The 18,658-nt window shown below is 39.5% G+C and overlaps 3 protein-coding genes across 3 annotated transcripts in view; 2 read left to right on the top strand and 1 right to left on the bottom strand.

Moving 5' to 3' along the window:
* Positions 1 to 6,144, bottom strand: part of LOC121964303 (uncharacterized) — a 50,638-nt gene extending 44,494 nt beyond the window's left edge. Inside the window, exons 1-3 of the mRNA XM_088088873.1 lie at positions 5,842 to 6,144; positions 5,482 to 5,606; positions 3,772 to 3,984 (exon numbers count right to left, since the gene is read on the bottom strand). Of these exons, the coding sequence (XP_087944999.1) occupies positions 3,772 to 3,984; positions 5,482 to 5,606; positions 5,842 to 5,991 (488 nt within the window). The 5' untranslated portion in view covers positions 5,992 to 6,144. The remainder of the gene's footprint in view (positions 1 to 3,771; positions 3,985 to 5,481; positions 5,607 to 5,841) is intronic.
* Positions 6,145 to 6,256: 112 nt separating this feature from the next.
* On the top strand, positions 6,257 to 11,115 carry htatsf1 (HIV-1 Tat specific factor 1). Its single transcript, XM_042499973.2, has 10 exons — positions 6,257 to 6,453; positions 7,190 to 7,354; positions 7,881 to 8,115; positions 8,294 to 8,341; positions 8,472 to 8,626; positions 8,748 to 8,911; positions 9,038 to 9,134; positions 9,237 to 9,326; positions 9,434 to 9,571; positions 10,505 to 11,115. Exons 2-10 carry the CDS (start codon positions 7,190 to 7,192, stop codon positions 10,745 to 10,747), a joined length of 1,335 nt encoding a protein of 444 aa, XP_042355907.1. The 5' UTR covers positions 6,257 to 6,453; the 3' UTR covers positions 10,748 to 11,115.
* Positions 11,116 to 13,049: 1,934 nt separating this feature from the next.
* Positions 13,050 to 15,708, top strand: LOC148187270 (uncharacterized). Its single transcript, XM_088088474.1, has 3 exons — positions 13,050 to 13,162; positions 13,558 to 14,279; positions 14,402 to 15,708. Exons 2-3 carry the CDS (start codon positions 13,629 to 13,631, stop codon positions 14,648 to 14,650), a joined length of 900 nt encoding a protein of 299 aa, XP_087944600.1. The 5' UTR covers positions 13,050 to 13,162; positions 13,558 to 13,628; the 3' UTR covers positions 14,651 to 15,708.
* The last annotated feature ends 2,950 nt before the right edge of the window (positions 15,709 to 18,658 follow it).

Here is an 18,658-nt window from a genome sequence, read left to right as displayed (position 1 = left end):
CCGGTCACAAGCCTCATAACCAACTATAAAACCCATTACATTATTGTATGACGACACAATAAAAACATATGGACAAAATAACCGATGAGGTGGCATCATTGTTACATTTTGGAAAAAACACAGTGTGTTAAGCTTTGAAAGCTTCATCAAATATTATAAAAAAAAAAATATATATTCTAACTTAAAACATCTCCGTTACAGGGGCAAAACCATGACACTCATGTAGGTACAAAATCATGGTGAGTCATAAGAGTAAAACACAAAACCACAGTAGACATCTGTATTTTGTAAATTATGAGGCTGTATTTCTGTGTATTTGGTAATGGATTTTTTTTTTGTATTTATTTGTGGATGTATCTTTTGGGATGTATAAGTGATATGTGTGGATGTATTTTGTGATTTATTGATGCTGTTTTTATGTGTGTGTTTGTATGTATGTATTTGTGGATAGATTTTCTTTCTTTTTTAATATTCTCTTTCTTTTTCATAGGCCTCCTGTGGATAGCTGTTGCACATTAGCATTTCACTGCAAACTGTTAAACTTAAATGTACATTTCTAATGCTACTGTGATGTCCATATCAAATAAAATTTAACTATAACTATAACAAGAGTGTGTGTATTAGTGGTCAAGGTACAAAGACAGGGTGTGTTTATGTGTGTGTCCATGCAGGGGCCCAGTTGGGGAAGACTCACTTTTACATGGGGGCTAATGTTTGGACATTTGTGGGAGTGTTGGAGGACTTTTTTCCCCTGACCTCTTCCTCGTTCCATCTCATCCTGCTTCAAAACAACATCCCACAGCTTTCCTCGCACAACTCCTGATGACCACCCATGCAATGACCCTTCACCCCAACACTAAACACACACTCACATCCAAAATGGCACACTAATGCACATAGACAACACTGTGCAAACAGTACACACGCAGGGCCCTCCTGTGCTCTTTGTCTCACATGAACATGTTGTAAACATGTCTGCCCCTGTGTGAATAGAGATCACATTCAGTATCTGCTTTGTGATAATTGATCCAAGGAGGAAGCGTTACTACAACCTTTGGGTCGATAAACTTTATCAGTTAGGCCTTCCTTTCTTGCCATGATGTATTCAGTTCACAACTCAAACCTCTTCAAAGACCATAATGCTGGTTTTCTACGGTTTTACGCATCAGTTCCCACAAACCACATGCAGGTACATTATTTTTTATGTGCTGAGGGTTTGACATATTCGCCTTTGATTCAGTGTAGGTATGTGTAATTTAAATTGTGAGGAAAAATGCTTTGAAAAACTCTACAGCATCATTGTGGCATTATTTCTTCAGTGAAACAGATGTTGCCTTTGTTTTTGTGAAAACATGTTGCTATTGAGTTTTTCAAAAAGAACACATTTTTTTTTATGCATGGAGGACGGCTAAAAGAAAATAAGAATCAAACTGATTAGTTTTTGCACATTGCGAAAATAAATAAAAATAAATTAACTATTGGGTATTTCATTATTTGATGTTTAAATGGGAAATAAAAATGATTAACATAATTAATAAATATATTCACTCATAAATTCAGTTTCTTTCAGGTCAATACCTAAAGTGTATCTGACTTCACACAGATAGTACACACACAGAAAAACAGAGGATAACAGATTTACAGGCGTGCTCTCTGACACACATATTTGTGTTAACGTGTGGATCAGTCTCCTGCCGAAAACAAGCAGTTAAATCAATAAAGTTACGCAAGCTGTGATGATACATGCACAAACACTCAAAACTGATTGACTGAGGCTTAAAGGAATACTTCACCCACAAAATGACCGTTTGTTTATCAGTCAGTCGTGTCGTGCATTACCTTGAATTCCTGAAGAAAACTTGGTTTCTCTTGCATGCCTTAACAGAAAAAAACAGCAAACAAATTGATTATTGGGGACCATGTATAACAACGGCAAAAGTATGTTTCAACATTTGTTGACAAACTCTCATACAACTTGTCCAGTATCATCTAAGTCTAATTTTTCTTGTCACATGCTCAGTAATTTCCAAACACATGCATTTTCACTTAAAACCCCTGTGCATTTTCCCCGTTTGACAAAGAGGCAGTGAAGAATGCGATGGCGGGTCATTCACAACAAGATAGATAGCGTATTTTCAACAGGTCAGGTAGTAATACTCAGATGGATGATGATGACGAGGAAGAGGATGTGGACTGACACAGACAAAGAGAGTGAAAGTGTGGAGACAGAGGAGGACAGCTCACCCCCTTTAACCGCAGTGCCAAATATAAAACATGGGTAAAGAGTGGAAGTAACTCCAGTGAGGGAAGGCAGGGAGGAATGTGTCTTTTAATTTCGTCTCATATTGCGAACTTCCACAATGAAGAGAGCAATAAAATGCATCAGACTCAGTGTGCAAGTTTTTGTGTAAAACCCCATATGAAAAATGCTCTCACCTTGTCTCGCCTTGGTCCCCAGTTAATCAGTAAGTAAATATATTTGCCATTTTCCGTGGAGGCATCTAAGAACAATTTCACCTCTGATCCTGTAAATAAATTAAAAGCACAACCGGACACAGGGACACTACCTGTGGCTTTTAGCTTTTTAGAGATAAACATTGCATAGAAACCTCTTTAAACGATATATAACATTAAACATGCCTCTACGGGGTCAGTAGCATGTTTTACAAAACAGAAATAACACAAGTAGCTGGAGTGTATGCCTCCACTCCTGACATGATCCCTGTGGCTCATTAAAAAGGTGCGGAGTCATTTGTCAGTCAGCGCAACTCATGACTTCAAGTTGTACACCTCATAAAGTGATACAGTGGGATAGGACCTGTATATGTTTCAGGCGGCAGGTTTGCTTTTTGGTGGTTTCTGCATGTCAAATACCTAAATGAGAAAAACTACCCCACCTAGTGGTACTATTTAATGATTGGTCCCTGTTTTCATTGCAGGAAACAGAAAAAGTTATTGCCATAACTCCAGTCTGTTTTTACAGACCTACCCAATAGCTTTACATGCATCAGACTAATCACAGGAACTGCAAATGGGTAAAAAAAGAAAAAGACCACAGAGAGGAACATGTTGTCAAGTATGTTTAGTTAAGCACATAGGATGAACAGTCAATGCTACATATTAAATACATGCACCAAAAGGAAACCTGACATGGTGTGATAAAAATTGAAGACTTCTAGCTACGGATCAAAATATATTTACATAGATGTCTTTCAATAGTCTATCTGATTTAGAAGGAAACGTCTGCTTCTTCTTCCTCTAATCCTCCTAACTGGATCCAACGCACTGACTTCATCCATCATTCTGAATCAGTGTAGTTTGAATGTTTAAGATATTGATGGGTTTCTGAGGAAAATGTCTATACACACCAACAGGGTGAGTGAGTAATCGGCATTACACAACATACAACTTCCTGAAGTAAAAATCTTTCTGATATCACCCATAACAATAAAAAAAAAATCAAAAATATTAATTCAGGTTTGTGCCATGTGTTTTTACACGGCAAGAGCTGCGGAGTGCAGTGAAAGTGCACCACTCACGATTGTCCAACCTCAGAAAGACTCCAGACTCCTGTCTTTTCAACTGAGGTAGCAGGAAACAACCTCCTGTTCCTTGTCTTCTTCCCACCTGATGCCGCACCTTTCAAAGGGCTAACACAGCCATACAGCACTGTGTGCAGACCAGCACGTGTACCTGAGGAGGGAAAATATAGACTTGTAAACTGTGTTTCCAAATTGTTCTTGGCCTCACACTCAGATTTTAAACACACCTCAGGGGGTTTTTGGGCCAGAGGCAGACGGGGCCTCCTGTTGTTCTGTCTGTTCAGACGGTGCAGAGTTAGGACACACGTTGTTCTCTTCCCTCTTTTCTCCTGACAAGAAATCATGGATGGCAGTTTCTATATGTGGCCGGAAAGTATGGTTCATCTTGGGGTCCACAACTTGCGTGATGATCCTGTCCACACCAGACTCCAACATACCTGATCTAAATAATAGAAATAAAACAAATAACATTGTAAAGTGGAGTTACATCATTATTTGACTCAAAGTTGTAGTTAACTTTTAGTTGAAAAAAAGGACATTTCATATTTGCTGAAACTCTCCTATATTCATACAGTACTAAATCAGACTGATAGTCGGTGAAAAAAAAAAATCAGACTCTACTTGTAGCGCTTCCAATGGCCTTACTGCAGATGAACAAAAAAACCAATCAGAGCTGAGGAGTCTCTTATAGCTGTCAATCACTGCTGATAAAATGCAGTCAAACTAGACAGCACTGATCGATAGGGATGTACTGATCCGATTTCAAACATTAGATCAGGGCCGATCAGGGCAGTTTTTGAAGTGATCAGGAAAAATGTAGATTTAGCTTCGAATTTAAGCTCAGTGTGAGAGACTCACGTTTTGCCTGCACGGTGTTCTAAGAATTACTAAAGTAACATTTTTTTACAAAATGAAATACACAAGACATTGTGAAAGACAGAGTGGCATAATGGCAGTAACAGGAGATAGCATTTTTAGGGCTTGACATAGACATTGATGTGGACGAGTCAGGATATCACAGATTTTCTGGTGTTTAAGAGGAGAAGCAATTAACTGATTGATAGTGAAAATAATTGACGGATTAACTGATAATTAAATTAGTCCTAATTTTGACCATCACTTTTCTTTTTTCTCTTGAGAGTCCACCCATTTTATGAAAGTTCAGTACTAAACATGAATAACCCCTATAATACAAGAACAATGTAGGACCCTGGCTTTACTTAAGTTTCATGTATTATAGCATATATCTGCAATAAAATCATTAATTGTAGACTATTCTGTAAACTACAGTTATGTGGTTGCTTGCTCAGAAGCAATTGAATACAATTCTATATCAAACATATTCAAAATTCCTAAAGTAGTGGTACACTTTACAGCAGTGATACTCAACTGGCCAAATCAGGCCCCAAAACGGGTGTCTAGTGACCCCCCCCCCCCAACCAAGTGCCAGTGGAGGATCCCCTACACACCCTGACAGAGGTCCAAGCTAAGCCACTAATGTCCTAAAATTCTAGTAACATCCTGAAATCCTAGAAATGTGCAAAAATTGTAGGGATGTCCTCAAATCCTTGAAATGTCCTCAAATCCTAGAAACCTCCTAAAATCCTAGAAGTGTGCTGAAATCCCACAAATTCCCTAAAATCCTAGAAATGTATGTACCGAAATCATAGAAATGTCGTAAAATCCTATATGAACAAAACCCTAGAAATGTCCCAAATCCCACAAACATCTTAATACCTGAGAAACGTCCATAATCCGAGAAACACCTCAAAGTCCTAAAATCCAAGAAATGTCCTTAAGTCCTAGAAACGTGCACGGGCTGCTGCTCCTGAACTCATACTATTTTGCAAAAGAGCCCTCCAAGCAAAGCATGTTGAGTATCCCTCTTTTACAGGCACAGGGCCCCTGATAATTCAAGACAGTTAAAGGTGACACTCACTGAACGACACTTTGTCTCAGTCCGTTCCTCATCTGGTTCTTGTTGATGGACGGGTTCCAGTCCTGAGTGCTCAGGTGCGACGTGACATAGTTGTCAACTTTCTGTCGCAGGTTCTGATAGGCAGGCTGGCAGCAACGACAGCGACGTAAACACGGTCAATGTAAAGCAACGATACACACTGGTGCAACACACTGTACATGAAAAGTATATTTTGACAAAGAAAAACGCATTTTTTTCCAGTTGAACAAACAACAGGTTAGTAGCTAGCTAAATGTTCGAGCAATATTAGCCAACAATAGCGTTAACTCTCTTGCTAAAGTGAGACGACAGACATTAGCCCTGGTAGCTTTAGTGGACTACCTTCGTATCAACGTCGGCGAGACAGTCCCTACGAAACTCGTCAAAAAGCCCCCGATTCTTCAGATGCTCCACAATCATACCGATCAGCTGCGGGTCTCCGGGGGGAAGACTGGCCGGAGCGACATTCACATTCCCGCTTCCCTCCGCCATACCAAACCGAAGTAAAGATGTATATTTGCCTGCTAGCTACACTACAAGGTATCTAGCTGAGCCACTGGCGCTTGTTTACTAACACGACACGAGGTCCACTCGTTCCAACTTCCACAAACGGCGGGCGGGGTGATCGTTTGCTCTGTTCACAATGCCGTTAACCGCTGTGGCGAGAAGGTAGACGCCGCATTATAAATCGAGCGCTTAATCCACAGTTGTGACGCATGCGCATTCGAAACCTGACATCGGAAGTATTTGCGAGCGAGAGGAACAGATCCATGGGTAAACGTTAGCGCGCAGTGGTTAACCTTAGCCTTAAAGGAAAATTAACATAAAACATAAAGTGATTTCTGAAGACACAGAAGCGTATTGTGTACTGTGGTTAGGTATTCAGACGGAGGTAGTCTGTCTCGTGAATCTTCGCAACTACCAGATTTTAGATCGCCTGGACTGTTGTAAAAGGTAATGCTAGCTAACTAGCTATGTTTGCTAACATGAAGTTACCTGATGCACTTTCTTAATGCTCAGGCTCAGATCTATAAATGTTCTCAAATGTGCATCATGTTTACATTTTCCTAAAGTGATGTGAACCACAACAGCCGTGACACCACGTGCAGCAGATTATTTAAAGTGTAGACTAGTAATGTAGCTCGCACACACTGATTCAGGCTGTCACTTCTCAGTAATCACAGTGTGATGAATTAAAGCAACTGGCTGACATCTCTTTCATGACTTACTGGGCGGTGACAGTGCCCGTAACCATCTATGATTGGTTGGCTAATGGCTTATTTGCAAAAGGGCTTTGTTGTCATGTGTCAGGAGCAGGCTATTGAGATATTATATAGGCTGAGCAGAGTCGTTTACTGTTTGTTTTTACAGCACTGGTCCAACTTGAACAGTGGCCAAATCAGGATATTAAACGAATATGCCAAAGGGAACTGTTATTGTTGGATCACACACATTTTGGCATATTTTTACTAAATTGACAAGCTTTAAAAAAAGACCCCTGTCGATCTTCTTTGCTTTCTTGTTTGACCTTTAATGGATTGTAACCAAATCATCCTCAATATTTGCATCAGCTTCTTAAATTATAATAAGTAAATGTAAGTGTTTTTACATCCTGGCATAAAACACTTGCTTTGTACAAGCTGAGATGTAATGGCTCGCTGACCTGGATAATTTCACATTCTTGTTGCAGATGAGTGGCCATGCAGATGCCAACAAAGAGTTTATGGAGCAGCTGCGGATGCAGGAACTCTACGGCCAGAGAAATGAAGATGGCTCTGACCCGTACAGCTACACTGACCCAGAGGATGGGACCGTGTATGACTGGGACCATGAAAAGAAGGCCTGGTTCCCTAAAGTATGAACGCTTACTTATCTCTCAGCTTTTGTCTACCTATGTCAAATGTGATCTTTAAATTCTCCCAGTCACTGAGCCTCAGATCTGTCTTGATACTGTTGGTGTTGGTGTTTACATCTCTAGCTGTCTGTGTGTCTGTCTGTTAATCTATGTCTACAATGCTTTATTTAATTTTTTGTTTCCTTTTCTGTCAGCTGATTCTGAGTTGTGCCTATTGATGTGGTGGTAAAGCCCGTTTTTTGCTCGTTTGGTTGACTCTGCGATGCATAGTACATCGATGTACTTTGACGGGAGGAGGTGTGGCATAGTAACAATAATATTAACTTTAACAGCCAAATTCTCCATATTAGCTTGTACTTGCCAGTGACTACACTTAACTTTAAAATGCATCATGGATGACCCAAACACATATAGCAACACTAAATACAGATGTCACTCCACCCAACTGCACCACAGACCTCTTTTTTTGTATGTAGTAGTGTCAGTTTCCGTGTTAATGTTAAGTAGGTTTTTTTCATTTCTCTAGATAACAGACGACTTCATTGCAGCCTACCAGGCCAACTATGGCTTCAGTCAGGAAGGAGATCCAGATGTCGACAAAGCTGCAGTGAGCAGCACTGAGCCAGCAGACCCCAAAACAAACAGCAAACACTCTGAAAGGGAGAAACCAGGAGATGCCGCCCAGAACCTGAACACAGGCCAGCAAGAGACCCCAGCTAAAGAAGCTAAGCAGAAAGGGGAGAAGAGGAAAGCAGAGCCAGGTAAAGCGACTTTCACTACCAGAGAGGAGAGAGCAAACCAGTGCAACTTTCTCTCCGTCTACAATCAGGATTTTATTTGTTACCAGTATACAGTATATGTATATGTACAAATTCAAAGTTTAATTTAAAAACGCATCTGTTGGTTAATGTTCTTTTTTCCTTTTTTTTGTGTTTGTAGGATGGTTTGATATTGACGACAACAAAAACACCAATGTCTACGTATCAGGTTGGTGTCGCTATTTTTTTTTTATTTCTCACTGTCAAGAGGACAGCTGTCCGTTGAGTATCTGAACCTGTTCATCCCATATTTTTCCTCTTTTTCGCTCTTTTTTTCTGTCCTGGTCTCCTTTCCTCAGGTCTGCCTCCTGACATCAGCACTGAGGAGTTTATTGAGCTGATGTCCAAGTGCGGCATTGTGATGCGGGATCCCATCACCGAAGAGTACAAGGTCAAACTGTACAAGGACAAAGAGGGAAATCTGAAGGGAGACGGCCTCTGCTGCTATCTAAAGGTTTGCCTGTCCTTCTGCTTGCCTTAAACTTCAGTTGTAGGTTCCACATCTGTAAGTCCAGTGTTAGTATTGTATTTCACTCCATCAGGGTGACCGTGTGTGTGTTTGTGATTCTCTGCAGAAGGAGTCAGTGGCATTGGCTATGCGTCTGATCGACGAGTCAGAGGTCCGAGGTTACAGACTCCATGTGGAAGCAGCAAAGTTTGAGCTTAAGGGCCAGTACGACTCCAGTAAGAAGAAGAAGAAGACCAAAGAGTATAGGAAGAAGATGCAGCAGCAACAGAAGTAAACTCTACCTCCTTGTTTTGTCATTAGCCTCCCACTCTGCATGCAGGGATCAACTCTCCCCGAATGCTGAAGGTAGATTAAGAGAAGGCAAGTAATTCTTTTGTGTGTCTTTTCTCTGTGTAGACAGTTGGACTGGAGACCAGAGAAGCAAGGAGAAGTGAGGAAGAGGCATGAAAAAGTTGTCATCATCAGGAACATGTTCCATCCCAGTGACTTTGAGGTGCACAGAGATACACACATGCATTTACATCACACACAGACACACACACACACACAGTGCATTGAAGGTATTTATCTCAGTGGTTTTTATTGGCCTTCACAGGAAGACCCACTGGAGTTGAATGAGTATCGCGAGGATCTGCGGACAGAGTGTGAGAAGTTCGGGGAGGTCAAGAAGGTCATCCTCTTCGATGTGAGTTTATTGTCATTCATGTTGTTTCCAAGTCAGATTAGAATGGTTTGAATTTTATGGTGGTGGCTTCACTAAAGAGCTGGCATGTGGTTGTGTCTGTGATGCAGAGACACCCAGACGGCGTGGCATCAGTCTCATTTAAGGAGCCCGATCAAGCCGATGCATGCATTCAGTCGTTCAATGGTCGCTGGTTTGGAGGGAGGCAGCTGATCGCTCTGCCTTGGGACGGAACGACAGACTATCAGGTAAACCAAATGCAAAATACAAAAGGGCACTCAGCAAGCAGGAAGGGTGATTAAAATATTCCTCTGAGTTGGATTATGAAAATGTTACGGAAGCAGCATTTTTGAAGCTTCACCCATACTGAATAAAAGTGATATCATCTCAGTACCAACACAATACCAGAGCCTTTCGGTCAGCATACTTGTGAGCAAGTCATGTGATATTTTAGTGATATTTTAGTGGTATCTTAAGGCCGAGATGCACTAAACTAGCATAAAGAAACTAGTGGTGACGAAGACCAAATGATGCGTTGCCTCATGTCGCCTGTGTCTCAGCCAAAAAGTTAAACTAAATACATCAGAAAGACTACAGACAGCAGCCAACTAGCACACACGTTCTGCACCAGCAAGACAGGAAAAACTTTCCATACCAGCAGGCGACGGTAGTCTGTATTCATCGTTCAAAAAGGGAAACTGGACGACTGACCAGATGGATTCACGACACTAGTTAGCCAATTTGCTAATTACCAATACGGCCCTATGTTGAAAAAATACATATTTACTGTGTGCTAGTGAACAATAACACAAACAAATACAACCTGTCTCTGCTGAAGAGCTCAATGGCTAAAAAAGGTTCTTTCCTAATTTAACAAGTTTGTTTCGATCTCGTGCCCTCTCCACTTTTCTTCCTTCCGTTTCTCCATTTCTGCACTGAGCTGAACGGTCAGAGTGATTTCATTCACTGACGAGCTCTGCCATCTACGATGCCAATTCAGCACGCTGAATCGGCTGAAAATAATCACGGGTAGACTAGTGCCAACAGCGCGGGACACACCGTAAAAACTAGGGCGACAGATGCTCAGCCTGACATTGACCAACAGCCGACCAATGGCTCGGTGTGTCAAACTCTGCATCTGGTAAGAATTTGCATCCTTCATGCTAATTCTGTTTGTGCAGGTGGAGGAGACAACACGTGAGCGGGAGGAGCGACTTAAGGGTTGGTCTGCTTTCCTTGAGGGAGACAAACAAGGCCAACCGAACAACACCGCCAAGCCAGCAGGGGGCGGAGCCACCACTACAGAACCCCCAGAACCCTCCAGCACCACAGAGTCCGAACAGCACCCAAAAACAGAACCACAGGCAGAGGAAGCAGACTCTACAGACAGCAGCCTGGCAGGAAGCGATGACGAGGAAGCCTAAGTACTCACATGCACATCTTTGGTCCCCGAAGCTACCAATCAGGACAGTCGTGCTTGGATTTGAACTGTGGCAAAGCTCTGCGTCGAGCAGGCAAGGAGGAGACCTCGGCAACTTTGAGCTGTTTTGTAATGTAGAAAAATAAAATTATGATTTTGTCTACCCAATTTCCATCTTTTGGTTTACATTGTAGTTAAACTGCACTTGAAAAGCACATCACAGCTTTTCCTGGATTTCAATGTGTCAGTTTGTTTCTAGTTTTGTGCTGATAACCCTAAAATATTAATGAATTACTGAAACTGTATTGAATTTGAGTTGTAGAAGATTGTTCTCTGTCAGTACTCATTACATTTTATGTTAAATGCCCTAAATTCACTCTGTCTTGTTCTTTACTTCTTGGAATATATTACAGTTGTTTATTTTAAAGGAATACTTTACCCACAAAGTGATAATTTTTGTATCAGTTTCTGAGCCTGTAATACACTGAAGTCACAAAGAAAACTTATTTTCTTGCACTGTCCCCTACAAATGTATAGACCAAAAACTGAGACGATTCTTTATGATTTGAAGTAAATGAGGGCTGCTTTTCACATCATCAGAACTATACGAAAACATCCATTCACACACTCACTCTCATGTAGTATAATCCAAATCTTATTTATCCAGTCATATGCTCAGTACTTTGCAAACACATGCATTTTTTTCTGAAACCTGTCTATTCAAAGCACTGTGGGCAAAGTATTCCTTAAAAGGCAGAATTGGAGCACAAGCAACAGCTAAATATATGTTGTTAATTTTATATCTCTCTAAAACTTTACAACTTTACAGTTTATCAAAACACAGATGCCAAGAATTGATTTTTAAGTTAGATAATTATTGTAAATACAAATCAAACTTTTGGTAGTGTGCTAGAATAATTATGGCTTATTCAGTCCTTTCCATTTTTGCTGTATTAAAAATAATGGAGGAGAGATGACCAGACTGAAAACATCATCTTATAGATAAAACAGATGTTGACAAAGTTTTCTTTTGTGGACATAATTTGAAGTTGAAGAAAAGGTAATAAATTGCAACATATGTTATTGTAATACTCAGCAAATTGAAAAAAACATTTAAAAGCACAGTACAATTGTAACTTGTAATACAAAAAACATTTATCTCAATAAGTAATTAACTGGGGAACTTTCATAGTGATGTTTACATGTTGAAAATTGGACCCTATTCACCTGGGGAGTTGCCCCTATGGTTGTTGGGATTAGTAACAAGTCTCATGACATCCTCACACCCACGTCATGAACCCTGTAAAAACGCAGGTCGTTATGGCGACGTGCATGTGGTTTTGCATTTAAACTAGATGAAAAAATCAAATTAATTACCTGAAACTAGTGCACTAGAATAAACTCTTAAAGGGCTCTGCCTCAACCCTGCAGTCAAGTCTTTCAAAAGAGAGACAAGTCTCAGTGGAAACAGTGACAACCATGGAAAGTACATCAGAGCTACAAGTAAATACTACACATCTGTCACCACTCCAGTATCAGTGTTCAACAGATTAGAGCAATGACGCAGAAGAAAAGGTAAGGTTTTCTCAGCAGGAGACTCTTTTAGCCGAGTTTCTTTAGTGTTACACTTATTTAAGACAGCCTAGTTTTTTCAAAAAGTTTCAACCAATATAATTATTGTGATTAAATACAGTCACTTATTTAAAAATACAAATATCGTCAAAAGTCGACTCCGGTATCCACAAAAACACATGTAAACTAAGCACAACTTACAATACACATGTTACTGCAATTGTGTTTTAAAACTCAAAACACTAAAAACATTAAAGTTCAGATGTCTTAAAATGACAAATGTGAACTTGTATCTAAACCACTGCCTGTATTTCTTTATTATCATAGGCTATATAATATGTATAGCCTAATAAGGCAAAAGTAGTGGCCATTCAGTCTACATAGGCTATCGGTCTACCATTGTGGCATTATTACATTTTTGAAAATATAATAATACCATGATATACTATGATTTTCATTAAACAAACAAACAATGTATGGACTCATACAGAAGTAATCCCTCTCAGTCATCACTTATGACAAACTGTGACGGTGTATTTTTTGCAGAGACTCTGCCCTCTCCCTGCATTTCCTTATTATTTTATTAATTTTTGTGCTCAGGATGTTTATGGGTGTGTAGCTCCACACCAGCTCAGATGAGGGCTCTATAATAAGTTAGCGACAAGGTGCTAGAACGAAAGCAGCAGGCATCCAAGAAACACAGAGCCAAGAAAAAAAGCAAATAGAGGCAAAATGCCAAAAAAGACTGAATGTGGTGTTGGGTTTTACTTTCACTTTTGGTGTTGAGCGTGTTTACAAACACTAACAGACAATTCTTGCATCTGCATCACCCTTTAGTGAAATAAAGGTACGGCTTCACTTAAATATCATAATGTTAAATTTTTCATTCGATGAACACATCAAATGGATCTGCATTGCATTGAGCACTTTAAGAATGCTGCACTTTTAAATTTAAACACTTGAATGTCTCTGCTGCTATGTATGCTTTTCCTGTACTTCTTGTTTTTATCTTTTTATTTTTTATATCTAATTTTAGTAGGGTTGTTTATAATATGGTGTTTTTAGATATATAATTATTTTAACATATATGTTTTTTTTAATTTTCTGTTGCACTGCTGTGGGCTGGGATAACAGTATTTTGTCTTTCATGTGTATGCAAATATACATAAAAATGAAAAACTAAATCTTGAATTTAACTAATTTGGCTGACGCAATCAATGAATGACATGTCTTTTGATGCAGGGCTCTTTAACAACAGATGCAAGATCCTGGACATACTGCAGCAAACCCTTCTGGACCTCAAAAGAGAAAACATGGAGCTGGCTGCAGAAAATGCTGCTCTGAGGGAGCAGGCAGTCAGCAAGGAGCTCGTCTGGGAGCAAGAAAAAAAGAAGCTGCTGGATGAAAGGTACTCTTTAGTATCAACTCTGATTATGGCCAAAAAATATGTGGATAAGGCCTTAAAGTCTGCAAGAGCCAGTCAAAATCAGTTTGACACTCAGTCCAAGGAGATGGAGAGAAAAAAAAAAGAAACAGAGATGGAAGTCAGCTCCTTGACTGAAGACCTGCAATTTCACATGATGGAGACCAAGAAGGTCAAAAAATCCCAGGAGGACTGGGAGAATAACATAAGCCAGGTCATCCAGGACATAAATGATGTAAAAAACAGCGTCAAAGAGGAAACAATGCCACTGATGAGGGAAAATCTGGCCATGCTGAGAGCGATAAAGATGAAGATCCACCAGAATGAGACAGAGTGGCAAACAAAACACAATATTTTGGAGGATTGTCTCAAATGTGAGCTGGCAGCAAAGGAGGAGAGCACAAAGAAAGCAGAGGAGCTGCAGAAACAGATCAGAGAGATGGAAGAGAAGTGGCTCGCCAAGGAAGAGGAGTGGCTCAACAAGGAGCGCATGATGGAGGAGATGAAGCTTTTCCTGACACAGGAAAATGTTAAGCTTCAGGTAAAATCAGCTGAGCTTTCTGATTTTGATAATAACTTGCCAGGTTGCAACAGTTTTTTTTTTTTCACATTTAGCTTTTCAGAGAGAAAATACTGAATTAAATGCTGTTTCTGTCATTTCAGGAGCTTGCCTCAAAAACAGACAAAGAGAAGGCAAAGATGAAAAAGGAAAAAAATAAGGCTTTGAAGGAGACAGACAAGAAGCTGAAAGAGAGGGAAAAGGGGGAAGAGAGAAAGAAAAAAGAGAAAGAAGAAAATGAAAGAAAGGATAAGGAGATGCTGAAGAGGGAGAAGAAAGAAAACAAAGAAAGACAGAAAAAAGAGAAGTCAACTACAAAAAAGAGAGGACTAGCATCCTTATTCTCTTTCTAACTCTTCTTACGCCATCTTCTCCTACCAACCCCCCACTGACAGGCTTTTACCAGCAAAGAGGTCATAATTGATCTCTAATTAAATGCATTTTCTCACTTCCTATAAAAAATTCTTGCTTTAATTTTTTAGTCTTGTTTTCATCGTTCTCAGCATTGAATCATCATGACCATCTTGCACTAAACACTTTTTATTTCTCTCTTTTTTAAGTGTATAAACTAAAAGAATCTTTATGTTTTAATGAACTTAGAATGAGCTTCTACTATCTGGCACTGGCTCTATATAGGGCCATTTGTGCTTTCGTGTTTTTGCAGAAAGGTTGGCAGGCCCTCTGTGGAACATCAAGATCAAAAAATAAGATGAGCACGTTCTTAGCATGTTCTGTTACAATCCAAACAGCGCTTTAAATTATTATGTATTATTATAAATTAAGCTACCTAATAGTGTATAAAGTAAATAAAGCTCTGCCTTAACCAGCTGCAAAATTAAAGTGATGAACAAATGAATGCTTTAATAATTATAATTATTAAATATAATTGCACTATACTTATGGGCCACTCTGCATAATGAGTACTTTTAGTTTCAGTAGCCTACTCAGCCTATAGCCTATATTATGATTCTGAATGAACACTTTTGTACTTTTCTTTAATAAAATTTTAAATGCAGGAATTTTACTTTAACACTGTGGTATTGCTATTTTCACTTAAATAAAATATCTCAGTACTTCTTACACTTCTGGAAACCACCAGTCACTCAATGCTAATGACAAAATCCTAAAACTCTGGAAATATCTGCACTTCACCCTGCCTCACCACTAGAGACTGCTGTGATCCTGCTGTTGGCTCTGTCGGCTGGTGAGCCTTGCTCTCATGTATAGTACAGTAGATATCATGTCACAGTGGGACAATAACAGGAAAGTCTGTTTAAAGTTTAAGTTTCGAAGCCTTATTTTTTCTTTTTCATTTTTTTTTTGCTGGTTTCAACCAAATAAAGTTTGCAGAAATTAGTGGAAAGAAACCCAGTACATTTACTGTAGGTACAATTTTGATGTAGTTGCACTTGAGTATTTCCATACACTAGTTTACACTAGTTTCTACTTTTACTTAGTTACTAATTACTCTGTGGATTTAAATTATTATTACAATTATTATTAAGAATGTAACTATTAGGCAATGCACTAATATAAACTAAGCTACCAAGCAGTATATAATTAAAATCGGCTCCACCTACCAGCTGCAACATAAAGGTGAGGCTTACACGTTAATGCATCAATAATTATAATCCAACTATATAATACAATTGATTCTGAAATGGGTCATTCTGCTGGATGTGTACTTTTGGTACTTGAAGTTTATTTTTATACTTTTTTAGCAGCATTTCTGTACCTATTACTTTAGTAGGATGCAAGACTAGGATGCAGGATGTCTACACTGTGATAGTGCTTCTTTTCAATTGAGTCTTGAAAAATTAATTTAGATATCTGAGTAATACATCCACCACTCACTGAGTATTGACATTTTAACTAATGCTGAGCAAATTTTAACCTTTTTTATTTTGTCATTTTTTCTGTCCATTCTAATGAATTGAGAATCTGAAAGTGAGAACATCTAATAGTAACAGTAACAATAGAAAGTCTTAATAGACCTTTTGGTCAACAAAAAACATTAGTTTATCTATTTTACTTGAATCGTTAACTCATCAATGAATAACATGATGCTTTTATACAAAGATTTATACAGTTAATCATTTAGTTGCTTTGGAAATACAATTTTTGCAGGTTAGAATAGAAGATACAGAACAGATCTCATTAATCAAGAATATCCTTCAGCGTTATTCACACTCACTGAAGAGCTACAGCACTTGATCAACCTTGTGGGTGCATTCATATTTGCACTTTTTCTCTCTGTAACTAAATGTGCTGCTGCAGTCTCGACCAGGTCTCCCTTGTAAATGAGATCCCTAATCCCAGTGGGACTAACCTGGACAAATAAAGCCTTAAAACACCCACAAAGCATGTAATGTACAAATGGTTGTATATGGTGCAGAGAGTTCAGCAGGGCCAAGAACACAATACTTGATTTTGAACACAGTGTTCTCTATTTTCCAATAAACTATGACTGCAACACTAATGCAACAATATTGTATGAGTCAACAAGGAGGTGCAGACAGAGAAAGATATGGGGTAGGAGCAGAGACGGAGGAGGAAATGGACAGAGCATGTGAAAGCAGGGCCTGTGTGTGTGTGTGTGTGTGTGTGTGTGTGTGTGTGTGTGTGTGTGTGTGTGTGTGTGTGTGTGTGTGTGTGTGTGTGTGCGTGCTCTGTTCCCTGGAGTCCACCCTGGAGATCGCTTGGGAAAAAGACCTCTAGGTCTGCCTGAGGTCTGACTTACTGCCAAGAAAAGCAAGACTAAAATAGAGAGAGAGAGAGAGCGAGAGAAAGAGAAAGAGAGAGAGAGAGAGAAAAGGAAGATGGAGAGGGCGTGAGAGGAAGGAGGAGCCAAAGAGATGGAGAAAGAGTGTGGACAAAGAGCTATGTATCTGAGGAGAAAATGTATGGAAAATAAAAACATTCACATGGAGTCACACACACACACACACACACACACACACACACACACACACACACACGCGCACACACACACACACACACACACACACACACACACACACACACAAACCCGCACAGCTGATTGGAACCATATGCTGACAGACAGAGAGAATAATGGGAAACTGTGAATTGTTTGATTTGTTTTCCCTCTTTGTTGCGTTGGGATGAAGAGTGGGCGAGATGGCGTGGGTGGAAGGCGTCCGTGACCGTAGATGATGATCAGCCATGGGAAATTCCAGTGAGTAGCTGTGTCCATAGACAGGTCTTGCTCCATTAACTGTGCTTACAAGAGGGGGGACTTCCACTGTGTGAACTAGGAACTTAAGCTGTGGGGTGCCTAAAAAGTCATGTCCTATGTACACATGGTGGTTCTGATACTGATTGATCACAGGCCAATGCAACTGCTGACCAATCAAGTTATTCCTCTTTCTCTTTCCCACACACACTTTTACTGATCCTTTGCAACAGACCCAAAAGCAACTGGTTTTTAAAGGCTGAATTCAACTAACTATCCAATAGAACAGAGAAAATAACTCAACACCTGTATTGTTGGCATTAAAGTCATCTCAAGGACAAACATGCTTGGGCCTGTCAAGGAAATCACAGAACCATACACATTAACAGTAGGTGACATGAATCACAGTGATTCCACCTCATGATGCAATTAAAAGAAGCTCTTAAGTAAAAGACAGTACTTTTTGTGACTGCTGAGACAGACTGAAGACAAGCACCTGTGCAAGACAGCAAACATGCATCAAAAGCTAAATGAATGCTTTGTTTCAGAAATACCGGAAGGACGTTTTTAGTTACACCTGTTCCCAATAACTTAAAAAAGTGAGTGGGAGACAGAGAGAGAAAAATGGTAGGTGAAGGAAAAGCGAGGCTGATTTGCTGCAGATGCTTTAGTCTACTGGGAAAATGACATAAGGTTGATTCTTTATGGAAATGGGCGTGTGTATGGGTTAGTGAAAAGGACTTTGTTTCTAATTTTTGAAATAAAGTTAGACCAATGGAAGGGGTCAGCAGTAGCTTAATGGTTACAGAAGTGAGTCGTAAGTTACAAAGTGGTTTGATTTTTGAATGGGACAGGGGGAAAATGATGGCAAAATAGATTAAGGTACAATACCTCTACCTCCAGTTACTGTTACTGAGAAGCCCTTGAGTGAAGCAACGTAGTTTATTTATCCTCATTCTTGTTTTGATCATGTAGAATGCAATCCTAGAACAGAAAAGGGCACCAATGATGGTTTATGACAAAACTTGCATTGGACAACAGTGTTAATAAAACAAAAGATTTTTCTTAATGATGCAAAGTGTAGAGATGGTGTGCAGGATTTCTGTGTTTGTTTGCAAGTGTAGAAGAGCAAAGGGGGAAATACATAAATAAAAAGTTAATTAAAAAA

This window comes from Plectropomus leopardus, chromosome 15 (genome assembly GCF_026936395.1).
Source record: "Plectropomus leopardus strain MGB_pleo_1.0 chromosome 15, ASM2693639v1, whole genome shotgun sequence".
NCBI lineage: Eukaryota > Metazoa > Chordata > Actinopteri > Perciformes > Serranidae > Plectropomus > Plectropomus leopardus.
Note: the sequence above shows the minus strand (reverse complement) of the source record. Positions and strands in the feature narration are given on the sequence as shown.

Excerpts from the sequence above, each read along its gene's own strand:
- htatsf1 (XM_042499973.2), top strand. The coding sequence starts at position 7,190 with ATGAGTGGCCATGCAGATGCCAACAAAGAGTTTATGGAGCAGCTGCGG. Across the intron at positions 8,627-8,747 it reads GCCTCTGCTGCTATCTAAAG|AAGGAGTCAGTGGCATTGGC; the intron begins GTTTGCCTGTCC and ends GATTCTCTGCAG. Across the intron at positions 9,572-10,504 it reads ACGGAACGACAGACTATCAG|GTGGAGGAGACAACACGTGA; the intron begins GTAAACCAAATG and ends CTGTTTGTGCAG.
- LOC148187270 (XM_088088474.1), top strand. The coding sequence starts at position 13,629 with ATGGAGCTGGCTGCAGAAAATGCTGCTCTGAGGGAGCAGGCAGTCAGC. Across the intron at positions 14,280-14,401 it reads AGGAAAATGTTAAGCTTCAG|GAGCTTGCCTCAAAAACAGA; the intron begins GTAAAATCAGCT and ends CTGTCATTTCAG.